Here is a 13,587-nt window from a genome sequence, read left to right as displayed (position 1 = left end):
AAGATGCTTATACACAGGGCCAGCGTAACCATATAGGCAGAACAGGCGGCCGCCTAGGGCAGCAAATTAAAGGGGGCGGCAAAAACGGTACATAATTACATTTTATACTTCACATTTCTTTAGTCGTAAAATGTTAATCGTCTTAGATCACTGTTTCTTGTTCTGCAAAACTTATTGCTGATGTTACAGAAGCATCTCATGAGCAGTGGTGTAGACCTAAATCTGGAAGTACGGGAACGCTGGGGGTGGGGCGGGGTCATCATGCTGGTGTGAAATCTGGTCTCTCCTGGGAACAGGCTCGTCGTCCGAGCCCGTTGCTAAGCAAAGGACGCATTGAAGTACCTTGCATATTCAAATGGGTCGGCGCATTATTGGATTTTATTAAATGACCCTGACAATGATTCTTATAAAAGGACGTTGCTAATACAGGATAATCAAAATGTTTTACCGATTTTATATCTCTGAAATTGTCCAATGACTGTCCTGGAAATTGCTAGGTTTGTAGCTAGTAGCATTTGACAATAAATCTCGCCAAATCAGCCCTTAATCACTAGAATTCGCTAAATTGGCTTGAAGGCGCAGAAAAAAAGATTTGATTTCCGCATGGCTTATTATTGCCTTGACACAACAAGGAAAAGAGATCGCTTCATCGGTGCCCAGGCACTGAAATTAGAGCGGTTGTGTGCCATTGAAGCATTTTCATAACACATCGGTAAAGATTCTTTAATTCTTTAAAGTTCATTCTTAAGTCAAGAACCTGCCTATAGAAAAAAGTACCGGACGATTTGCTGTGCATGATTATATGAACACTAACCTACACGTTAGATACCAATTTTATTGTAGTTAAGGAACACAATACGATACTGTACAAATAAGGTAAAATGAAAATACAATGTGTTTGAAGTAACCTGCGTATCCTGTATCAATTGTTATTCATATCTCTAAGATCATGCATGGTGGTAGAATCCATTGATCATAAATATTGTCATTGTAGAGCTGACAGTAGATGTCAATGCTGTTTATAACCAGAGTGATAATTGTATATAGAGTGATGATTATAAAAAAATTGATTATAAAAAAACAACATAATCTGGTGTACATTAATTTGTTTATACGTTGTGTGTGTGTATATATATATATAAAATTTAAAAAAGAGTGAGAAGGGAGGGCAGCAAAAATCCTTGCGCTGGCCCTGCTTATACAATATAAATAAAGCGATCAATAATGGACGTGCTTTCATTAGTTAACCTGAAAGCTTGCTGCGCAGTCATTTTCAGTAAATGTTAGTTTTAATAAAATTAAAATTAATAACATGCTGTTTTAATAGCATTACAGTGGAATTTGTATAATTATTTGTTTGCAAGATGTCGTTTGAATATTGTCAGGAACATTATTAAGTGGTGATCAGACACTGCATCACTGTTAGTAGTTATTTCTGACATGTATTAGTTGATGGGTGCCGGTGTAGTGTTGCAGCGTTCTGTTACTGTATGTGAAGTGTGATTGGATAGTCAGATTTTCATGACCATTTAAACAACCCCCCCACCAAGCCTCTGTTTTGCTATTTAATTGTTTCCCCAGCTTTGACTGGGTTCACTTTGTGACCTATATAAATACATGCCACCCATGTGACTACGCTTAAGGGATGCCGGCACCATTAGTAGCATGAAACAAACTAATTGGCCTGCTAAAGCAAAGCATGTCTTCCTATGTGGTGTTTACAAAGCCAAATGAAAGTGGAGGTCCAAGAGGCTGTGTTTCAGACTGCAGCGCTGCTTCAACATCCTGCCTGCTGTTCCACTTCCTGCAGATTCTCAGTGCAGCGCCTTCGACACGGCTTCCTATATAATAAGAACAATAAGAAAGATAGGGACAGGAGCTCCAAAACGAAATCCACGGCTTTCTGGAGGGCGATGCAGCAAAATAATCACGGACTGCAGCATTGCTATTAAGGATGTCTTAAGGATTCATAACATAATCTGTACCCATTTCTTCATTGCTTGCTTTTGCATTTCCGTGCTTGGCTTGCCATCTGTGTGTGTCATCTCTTTCATAACTTGCCACTACTTCCCTCCTGGATTGCACTGCAATAGACAGGGCTCTGAAAGAGGTCTTGACTGTGAATCTGCACGGGATTAACCCATTGAGATTTTTAATCCACAGAACCATAATTAAGGGTTCCAAACACAAAACATCGGATTACAGAACCTTTTGCTTTTCTGTTGGGTTTGCTGTTTAGAAACTAGACAAGAGATTCAGAAAATGTCTATTGTTGTTCAGACAGAAACACACAGTCCCACTATCTTACAAGGGCAGTGCGCGCAGTTATTCATATTAAAATCCAATAACTCGTTTCTGTGGAGCCTGCTTTACTGCTGCTCTGCTGGAATGTACATCTCTGTCAGGTAAACTGGGTCTGGCAGAGCATTCGAGATCTTCCCATGTCGTAGCTTCTCTTTTATTGTTAAGCACCAGGAGCTGCTCTTCCACTGCAATCCAGGGCACATTAGATATGTTAACAAGAATGTACTGTTATTGCAGGGTGTATATATCTTATTACACTGGCACCAGGTTAACTTGCCCTTGTTCAGACCTACTGAAGATCTGTGCGTATTTGCTGGAAACTCAACGCAGTCCGTCCAATAGTGACCCTTCAGTGGACAATGTTCTAGAATCTTCACTTCTACATTAGTCAAAGTTCTAAAGGGTAAGGGGGGGAAGGGGGATCGTTTAATCACTGGCCAGACATTTACCTCTCAAGCATTTCCTTAAGAAGGGTCCCCATTGCGCACAATAACTAACACACATAAAACAAATGTTCTGCTGCGCCATCGTAAATTAAAATTACTGAGATGACATGTAATTAAACAGTTCATCTGAGATCATAGAGTGGAGGGTAGGGTCTAGCTTCAGGAAATGAAGCAATTACAAAAGCATGGTCTAATGACAGACAAGACCACAACAGCCCAGTTTCCCACGGAAACAAACAGGCTTGACAATTCTCCATCCTAATCCTAAAACAAAAGAAAATGACCTGTTTTAACTGCACACACACACACACACACACACACACACACACGCTGACACACACAATCATTACCACTGTTGAATTGTATTTTGAAAATTGCCACTCAAAATGCAAAACTCTCCACACCAGATGTAATGGTTAATGATAATGCAAGTCAATATGTCAACCTCACAAAATGTAATAACAATCTGACATATCCATGCCTGACCTTGGTTATTGTAAGTGATATACAGCATCTACACTCAAACCAGACCCTGCGTTTCTTGGGAAGGTCAAAAAGCAATACCTTTGTTCCTGTGTATTCATGTGTTTATTTATATATGTATTTAATCACATGCCTTTGACACAGGAACAAAAGAGGATTACTGTGGTTGTTGACAGCACGGAGCCCTTTGTGTGAAATAAATACTGCAACGTCTGTCTCTTGCCACACCGTTTTTAGACTTTAAAAAAACGGTGCACAGTTCAGTAAAATGAGTTAACACACCCTCTTCGTGGAACTAGCGACAAAGCAATATATTTACTGCATAACAATTATCCCAGTATAGTTTCGTACCATTTTGGGGTGTTGCTCAGTCAATGCAGAGGAGAATCATTGTCCAGACTGTAGCATGACTTCTTTTCATCTACTGTGCACCTGTTCTGCAGAAAAAGATGTGCCCTACACATAACTACTGCACTTGATTACTACATTGAGAATCATGTAGAATATTAAGCTACAGAATATCACAATGCTGGATCATCACCTAGCAATTGCTGCAAAGGGAGCAGTCAGACCCTGGGAGCATCTACAGAATCACGCCTGTACTGTACATGACCCCGATCGACGCCGTGTAACGGTATGATAAACGCTGTACTACAATAAAGACTTGCCAACTATAAATGATTTGGTGACATACATCAATACAATGTAAGCGAGCACTTCACAAATCTTGTGGTTGCATACATCGTCCAACATCCTGCTTATTTACAGTATGCCTGTTAGATGTGATATAACGTAAACTGCAACAATAAACGATTCTCCCTTTTTCTAGATTTAAAAAAGCTTTTCCTTCTAAGGCAGACGCACACAGTTATTATTATATTAACGCATACGACTTACCTCAAAGATACCTTGACACAGCAGTCATTTTGATTAGTCGCCATTCCTTCTCAGTGCAAGCCCTTTCTTATTTAAAATGATTATCACGAGTAAAGGTAAGTCCTAATGCTTCATTAAAAACTTCGATCAATCACATTTAAAACAGATACCGCCTTGGCAGCGCCGAATAACGTTACATAGATAGCATAATAAATAAATAAGACACTCTCCGAGACTCTGTAAAATGTCATGCTGTGGTTGCTGTTGGCGGCTTGGTAGCTAGCAATTTGAAACCGTCTTTCTTTTTTTCCGCTACATCCGTTTACTATGTATCAGCAGCATCTATCGTTAAAACGAGAAGTGCATTCATTATTCCGGCTGCGCTCTCACTCACACTGACAGGCATTGTAGTACTGAACGAAGGGGGAGGGGCAGCCGCGATTGATTGATAGCGACCTGCCCATACAGAAAGGCTGAACCACCCCAAGTCTGATAATAGACCAATTATAGCAGAAACAGGCTGGGAGCCCTGGTTAAAGGTGTTCTCCATGGAGTGAACTCGTAGATGGGTGTACCCGATCTGATACACGTTATATGGCAGTACAATGTGAATCGAGATGACGATGAAAAGGTATGAGAGGACACGGCCGGACCAAGGGAAGATCCGGCCACACTCACTATAGGGATCGGGGTTTTTTAGTCACGTGTTGTGGCACCAGTAATTAACCTTGTAATGGGACCTTTTTTCAACATAAATAACAACGTAAAACGTAGACACCCAAGTCAAGTACACACAGTTCTGGCGTGTGCCTTCATCAATGTCAGCTACATGGTAGTACACATGTAGTATACATATCTATTACTGTATCTTCATATTAAACAGTGACAGAGGGTATAACTAGCCATCCCACAAGCTAAGTTATAAAAGTGTGCTCACTGAATGAATTGTTTGCTTGTGTTGTTCAGGTGATGTAAATGTGTGTCCACAGAGTAACAGTTTCGGGGTTTTTTTCTGATCCACTTACATTCAGTATTTTTTCCTAATTCCTTCTATGACAAAACCAATACTCCTTGCAATGGTGGGTCATGCATGCCACTCATGAAGACATGTAGCCAATGTACTGTCAGCCTCTTACATCATTTAGAATGTTCTGGGTCAGCCTCTTACATCATTTAGAATGTTCTGGGTCAGCCTCTCACATCATTTAAAATGTTCTGGGTCAGCCTCTTACATCATTTAGAATGTTCTGGGTAAAGCCACACCCCCTGGATTCCGCTCTCACCATAAAGGAAGGCAAGGGATTGCTGGGATGGAAATAATACTCCCAAGTCATACCCTTTTGAGCCTCCCCAGGTTTCAAGTGGAGCTCAATCAGTGATGCAGTACCTGAGACTGATTAGACAAACGATAGGGGTCCCAAACCCATGTGTGTCTGAGTCATTTCGTAGTAAAACCTTTACTGGCTCAAACTGCTATGCCATATGGGACTGATTAGCATTTTGTGGCAGGCCATTGGGTTTATACAACTTGTGGTTTGCATCACAGCATAGTTTTTGTGTGTATGATATTAGCCTGCTGTAAGGGGAGGGGTGTGGATCACCCAGGCTTACACTGTACAGTAACACTCCTGCAGGCAGTGAGGCTCTTCCTTTAGCTCATCCAGCCCTTACACTGTACAGTAACACTCCTGCAGGCAGTGAGGCTCTTCCTTTAGCTTGCCCAGCCCTTACACTGTACAGTAACACTCCTGCAGGCAGTGAGGCTCTTCCTTTAGCTCATCCAGCCCTTACACTGTACAGTAACACTCCTGCAGGCAGTGAGACTTCCTTTAGCTCGCCCAGCCCTTGCTTTGGTACCAGAAGGTTGTGATTTCCAGGGCTCTAGCTGACCTTGTCCGATAGGGTCATGCTGAAATCTGTTTGTTCTGAAGTCTGTATTTTCATCCTGTGGTGTGTGACTCAGAGTCTTGCTGTTTAACAATTACTATTGAAAATAAAGAGCAGCCCATCCCTGCCTGCATCCATCAGCATCTCACCCTCGACTCCCAAGAGGAAATGAAAGTCACCTTCTTCGTTTACATGAAGCTGAACCAGGCCAGGTTTCGGCAGCCTGTTTGCAGACCTCAGCATGTCTGACTGGTTTTTCACGTTGCGTCATATTGCATGTTTATTAAACAAGACAAAATGCTTCCCTTTTCCTGTCTCAGCCCATGTGGACTGGGCACAGATGACAACGTATTGAAAAGGGGCTTGAAAGACTTTGTTCGAATGATTGCAAGCATCATAAAAAGGTAAGGAGCTGGAACGATTCATACAGATCCCCTGCTCTGGCAACAAGAACATTTAGATGCCCTAAGTGCTCCCTGTCCTCATTGTACAAATCTGGGGAATCAGAGTGAAGTTTATTTTTCCAGTTTACCATCAAGATTCTTGAACAGATTAATGTATTGATGTAACACAGATCAGCAAAATCCTCTTTGTAGTTTCAAACTACACATAAGCTGCTTTCGTCCTCGGAAACTGCAGTGTTACATAACACCTACTGTGACAAAATGCACGCAAAGTGGTTCGAAACTATTCAATCACACCATTCGATTAAAACAACCCACAAATGTGTGTGTGTGTGTTTGTGTGTGTGTGTGTGTGTGTGTGTGTGTGTGTGTGTGTGTGTGTGTGTGTGTGTGTGTGTGGACAGAATTTGAGAAAATGTCCCCACAAAGATAGTAACTCGTGAAAAAACAACGTTGTGGGGACGTCCCCACTTTGTAAAACACGTTTTTAAGAACTAAAAAGTGCCAAAATATTTAGTTTGTTGTCGACTTTCGTCCTGTGTGGAGTTTTGTCTGACTGGAGTTAGAAATAGTAAATACAAATATAGTGAGAGTCAATGAGAGGTCTGGTATGCTTTACAATGCATCCCTATGCTTTACCAAACCTCTCTGTGCTTTACAGTGATTCTGTATGCTTTACCAGACTTCTCTGTGCTTTACAATGTGTCCTTATGCTTTACCATACCTCTCTGTGCTTTACAATGCTTGCCTATGCTTTACCATACCTCTCTGTGCTTTACAATGCTTCCCTATGCTTTACCAGACCTCCCTGTGCTTTACAATGCTTCCCTATGCTTTACCATACCTCTCTGTGCTTTACAATGTGTCCCTATGCTTTACCATCCTTACACTGTGCTTTATTACACTTTGCTGTGCTTTTAGCTCCAGCTTGATAAGAAACCCCTTTTCCACTTCTGCAGAGACCCAGAGGGGCCTAATTTATTCACTCTGCAGACAAAGGGTTCCTCAGCAGTAGGAAGGGTCTGAGACTGCTTGACTTGTCACATGCTGAGGGGTTTGTTCAAGACTGTCAGCTCCAGAAGAGCAGAGGAGACTGCAGGCAGTTAAATTAGCTAGCTCAAGCAGCAACTGGGTCAGACTGTAGAGATCAGCCCCAGGGTCGGGTCAGTGATAACACTCAATATTGAGCCCCTCTCTGGTTTAGACTTTTCTCAACCCTGCCTTTATAACCTCAGGCTCTCCCGGAGAACAAGCACGTTGTTTCTGCTGCTTCTGCAACATTCTCCAATAAAATCAACAAAACCAAATCTAGATGAGCATGTACTCTGAAATACAAATGCAGACGGGGGCTTGAAGTCCTAAATGCCCAAGCCGTGTGCGTGTTCTCTGTTGTTACAGGTCATTTTGTTTTTTAAGGTATGGATAAAGGAGGAGGATTGTCTTGTTTGCTTGTAAGTCTGAATGAAGGCATGGATTGGGTAAGCAGAGCCTCAGATCCTGCCATCAAAGAGCTGCAGGAATGAGTCGGGGGATGGTGGGGTGCAGGGAGCCTTCAGACCAGCTTATAGGGGAGGGTTTGGGGCTCATCAGAATTACCTTCCCTCCTTGGGTGGGTAGTGATCTAAAATCCACATGTATTCCAATGACTGCCATCATTGCGAGGAGGCTGCATTCGAATTCACTGTAAGTAAGTGTCTATTATTTTTACATGATGTGTATAAACTATAACTCAGGACACTCCATGTGAATGTTCAGTCTTTTTAAAAACCTTATAGGTGACCTGCTTTAAAGTTACAAAGGTTTGTACCCTGTGAAAGATTTCTGGGGTGCTGTTTCTTACCCCTAGTTGTGTACCCTGTGAAAGATTTCTGGGGTGCTCTTTCTTACCCCTAGTTGTGTACCCTGTGAAAGATTTCTGGGGTGCTCTTTCTTACCCCTAGTTCTGTACCCTGTGAAAGATTTCTGGGGTGCTGTTTCTTACTCCTAATTTTGTAACATGACATTTGATTGATTGCTCTCCTCTCCGTGCCTGTACTCTTCATTGTACATGCAGTCTTGTAGAGCTTTTTTTTTTTCAAGCTGTGCCCTTGTTTCTATGGAAACCAGCGCAGGCCCAGTGGCGAAGGGGGGATAAGCAGGGTTGTCAGCAGCTTCATAAAGTAGTTTTTAAGGGCAGATCAGCCTTCTTCCCACTGAGAGGCTGGGAGAGCGTGCTGAAAGTCCTGTCCTGATTGATTGTCTTCAGGGGCACATTATCAACTGCACTCCCAGTCTCACTCCAGCGGCTGCCACAGACGCATTATATCACAAGATCTCAGCCTCAAGAATGGAATTGGATTGTGGTTTGATCGTATGAGAATACCAGACTGGGCTGTTTCCTAACTGGTTGCACTGTTGCACTGTGCAGGGTTAAAAACCTATTGATTAACACAAAAGAACTTACTGATATGTGTATGTTTGTGTGTGTTGTCACAAGGCTGGCTGAGTGGTGACACGTCAGACCTGGAAGAAACAGACAGACAGAGACAGCGAGGTTGGTGAAGCTGAGCACTTGGTTGTGCTCAGCATTTAATAAACAAAACAAGAGAACACAAAAACAGGACACGGCACTTGAGGCCAAAATAAATATATAAACAAAACGTACTAACACACAAAACAAGTGGACGAACGTTTAAACAAGTACCGTGCTGGCACTTCCAGCACGCTGTAGCAATTGTTATTCTTTAGCTTTTAATTCTTTCTCCTTTCTCTCTACACCTGTTCTCCACTCACGAACACCCAACCCCGAGTCAAACGTGCATCTATATATACTGTTGTGCTGGGATTCAATTACTAATTAATTATTCACTTGAATCCCAGCACGTGAATTAATTACATGCAACCCCGTGCTCACATATTACATACTTTAAATGCACGTGAAGTGATTTGTGCCATCCTCGTGCCTAAATACAAATCTACATTTTTAAATACACGTGAAACACAGACCCGTTTATATCCCGTGTACCAATGACTATACACCAACATTTACACACGCGACATACAACACATAACACACAAATGAACACAGGGGTTGGGCACATTGCCACAGTGTGTATATAGATATATTGATTAAATGCACCAGGATGTGAAAAATCTGTTACTCTAAACTCAACCCAAGTTGTTGCTTTCCAGTATTGTAGTGTTACACTGTGGTGGTTAGTTTAACAACAAATGGGGCAAATACCAAACTGTATTACATAACTGTGGGGCATCTTGAATGAATTTCAACCTCTATTCCAACACAGATTTAGGACAGAGGGTAGGAGACACTTCTTCACACAGAGAGTGGTGAGAGGTTATGGGATGGGTAACTGTCACAAAGACGGCCAGAGTGGGTTGCGTCAGACCAGAAAGGAATCCAAACACAGACAGAGACGGTGGTTGTGATGAGCTGAGTGCAATGTTTAATAACAAATAAAAGGTTTTAAACAGTACACAAAACAGGACACGGCACTACACGCCAAAATAAATAGACAAACAAAACGGACTACACAGACAAACGGTGCACGGAGACAAACAAACACGGTGAGTGAAAACACTTAACTATTCTTCTTCTTCTTCTTATTATTACCTCCGTCTCCAATCCCGTTCTCCACTCACTGAACACCTAACCACAAGTGACTAAAACGTGCATCTATATATACACTGTTGTGCTGGGATTCAATTACTAATTAATTATTCACTTGAATCCCAGCACGTGAATTAATTCTGTGCAACCCCGTGCTCACATATTACATTTAAATGCACGTGCGTGATGTGCAATCCCGTGCCTAAATATAATTATACACTTTAAACACACGTGAAACACAGACCCGTTTATATCCCGTGTACCAATCTATACACCAACATTTAACACACGCACGCAACATACAACATATAACACATAAATGCACACAGGGGCGGGGCACTTTGCCACATATACTCCCCCTTGTGCGCAGCACACATGGCCTCAACGGCCACCTCCCCCCTTAAAAACCCAGCAGTCCAGGACAAAGTCTCGGGCTGGGAAGGGAGGCTTCAGTGGGCCCATGGCTGGCCATGCTGTCAGCACCCCTGCCGGTAGTGGCACGGCTGACAGCCTGTTGGTCCCGTCCTGCAGCGAAAAAGCTGCAGGGGCAGGTGGTCCCCCGACCTCCCCCTTCTTCGTAGCCGGCAGCTCCCTCCTGTGGGGCTCCGGCCACAAGAACTCCTGCAGCGAAACTGCTGCTGGGGAAAGTGGTCTCCAGACCTCGTCCCCCTTCTTCGTGGCCGGCAGCTCCCCTTTCTGGGGCTCCGGCCACCGTACTCCCTGCGGAGGTACGGGCAGCAGAGGCAGCTCCTGCTCCTCTGCTCCGGGCGGTGGCGGAGGCAGAGGCAGCTCCAGCTCCTCTGCTCCTGGCGGTGGTGGAGGCAGAGGTAGCTCCAGCTCCTCTGCTCCTGGCGGTGGTGGAGGCAGAGGCAGCTCCAGCTCCTCTGCTCCTGGCGGTGGTGGAGGCAGAGGCAGCTCCAGCTCCTCTGCTCCTGGCGGTGGTGGAGGCAGAGGTAGCTCCAGCTCCTCTGCTCCTGGCGGTGGTGGAGGCAGAGGCAGCTCCAGCTCCTCTGCTCCTGGCGGTGGTGGAGGCAGAGGCAGCTCCAGCTCCTCTGCTCCTGGCGGTGGTGGAAGCAGAGGCAGCTCCAGCTCCTCTGCTCCTGGCGGTGGTGGTGGCGGAGGAGAGGCAGCTCCTGCTCCTCTGCTCCTGGAGGTGGTGGAGGCAGAGGCAGCTCCTGCTCCTCTGCTCCTTGCGGTGGTGGTGGCGGAGGCAGAGGCAGCTCCTGCTCCTCTGCTCCTGGCGGTGCTGGCTCCCTCTGCTGTGGCGGCTGGGCATGTGCGCGCCGTGCTGCCTTCAGCAGCATAGCGAGAGGCTGCTGGGGGACACCAGCATCCTGCCCTTCTCCCCCCAAAAAATTCTCAGGGGGTTGAGCCTGTAACCCCTCCCCTTCCGGCTCTTGGGGCTGAACCAGCAGGCATTTCCCCTCTGCTGGTGGCTTGGGTCCCAGGGCTGTGGAAGCCCCGACTTGCCTCCCTTTGGGCTGTGGACGCACCGACTCCTCCCTTTTGGGCTGTGGACGCACCGACTCCTCCCTTTTGGGCTGTGGACGCACCGACTCCTCCCTTTTGGGCTGTGGACGCACCGACTCCCCCCTCTTGGGCTGTGGACGTTCGGGCTCCCCCCACTCGGGCTGTGGACGCTCAGGCTCCTCCCACTCGGGCTGTGGACGCTCAGGCTCCTCCCGCTCGGGCTGTGGACGCTCAGGCTCCTCCCGCTCGGGCTGTGGACGCTCAGGCTCCTCCCACTTGGGCTGTGGAGGCAAAACCAGCAGACATTCACCCTCTGCTGGTGGAGATGGGGACAGCAGGTACTCACCCTCTGCTGGTGGAGATGGGGACAGCAGGTACTCCTCTGCTGGTGGTCCTGCTACCTGGGCTGCTGTTCCATTTATGGTTGCCTCCAGGTAGCTGAGGACAAACTCCACACCTTCCTCCAAGGTGTTTGGGGTGTGTTCCTCCTGATATGCCTCCCATCTCTCACAGTCCATCATCCACAGGGCCCGGACGACCATGGGCAGAGACTGGGCTTCCAGCCCAGCATTCTCCTGGAACCAGCCCCGCAGTTTGATGGCGTCTTCTGTCATTGACTCTTTTTTTTTTTTTTTCCCCCAAAACAATATTTGTAATCCCTTTTTTTTTTTTTTTTTTAATCCAGACCCCTCCTGGTCTGACGCTTGGAGGCGCGGCTATCCCACGATGACACCACGTGTCACAAAGACGGCCAGAGTGGGTTGCGTCAGACCAGAAAGGAATCCAAACACAGACAGAGACGGTGGTTGTGATGAGCTGAGTGCAATGGCTGCACTCAGCGTTTAATAACAAATAAAAGGTTTTAAACAGTACACAAAACAGGACACGGCACTACACGCCAAAATAAATAGACAAACAAAACGGACTACACAGACAAACGGTGCACGGAGACAAACAAACACGGTGAGTGAAAACACTTAACTATTCTTCTTCTTCTTCTTCTTATTACCTCCGTCTCCAATCCCGTTCTCCACTCACTGAACACCTAACCACAAGTGACTAAAACGTGCATCTATATATACTGTTGTGCTGGGATTCAATTACTAATTAATTATTCACTTGAATCCCAGCACGTGAATTAATTCTGTGCAACCCCGTGCTCACATATTACATTTAAATGCACGTGCGTGATGTGCAATCCCGTGCCTAAATATAATTATACACTTTAAACACACGTGAAACACAGACCCGTTTATATCCCGTGTACCAATCTATACACCAACATTTAACACACGCACGCAACATACAACATATAACACATAAATGCACACAGGGGCGGGGCACTTTGCCACAGTAACCTAGCGATGTTGTTAATGCTGAATCGTTGGGACCCTCCAAGACCCAACTCAACAACGTTTTGAGATCAGCTGCTAGGAAACGGATGAGCAACCAGATGACTTTAGTTGGGTGTTTTTTTTTTTTTTTTTTTTTAAATGTATTTTGTTTGTATTTTTTAGACCAATGCCAAACAACATCACATGTACGCCACACAAAACCAAAGCCTGTAGGGTATGTTCAAGTGATTTATATCTCACAAATGGATAAATCATTAAAATCAGGCCCTCTCTGACACTTGCAAATACTTTTAAAGACAAAAATACACTGGAGAGAGAGAAAAAGAGAGAGAGAGAGAGAGAGAGAGAGAGAGAGAGAGAGAGAGAGAGAGAGAGAGAGGGAGAGTCACATGCATAGTTAGCCTATGCAACACAAAGCCTCATTTTGATAATCTAAGAGGCATCTGTATTTGCATCTAACACTGATTAGATTAGCTGCCTCCAGTACGGCAGTCTCTAACAGTTTGAGTATGCGGCTCAGTGTGGCAGGTTACACAATGTATGTAACTTTGTGGAGAAAATAAAAACGCAGCGCCTCAAAGGTGATAAATCCTCAGTGTACAATGCCCTCCAGCAGCTCCCTGAAGAAGGTGTAGGCAAGTGAGGGCTGAGAACCCTGCTCTGCGCTGCTGGACCGCAGCTCACCAGCCTCGGCACAATCCTGCCTTTGTTGGGACTTCAGTGAATTTTAGACCCTTCTCCTAGGACAGATTTTC

At 44.9% G+C, this 13,587-nt stretch overlaps 1 protein-coding gene across 4 annotated transcripts in view; it reads right to left on the bottom strand.

The window, feature by feature from the left end:
• The window catches only part of LOC117432008 (kinesin-like protein KIF21B), a 67,175-nt gene extending 62,651 nt beyond the window's left edge, over positions 1-4,524 (bottom strand). For all 4 annotated transcript variants that reach the window (XM_034053378.3, XM_059003782.1, XM_059003781.1 and 1 more), the window contains exon 1: positions 4,131-4,524. In XM_034053378.3, the coding sequence (XP_033909269.3) occupies positions 4,131-4,174 (44 nt within the window). In that variant the 5' untranslated portion in view covers positions 4,175-4,524. The remainder of the gene's footprint in view (positions 1-4,130) is intronic.
• Positions 4,525-13,587: the final 9,063 nt, after the last annotated feature.

The sequence above is a fragment of the Acipenser ruthenus genome, chromosome 29, assembly GCF_902713425.1.
Source record: "Acipenser ruthenus chromosome 29, fAciRut3.2 maternal haplotype, whole genome shotgun sequence".
Classification (NCBI taxonomy): Eukaryota; Metazoa; Chordata; class Actinopteri; order Acipenseriformes; family Acipenseridae; genus Acipenser; species Acipenser ruthenus.
The sequence above is the reverse complement of the archived record's forward strand: the minus strand, read 5'-3'. Positions and strand labels throughout refer to the sequence as shown.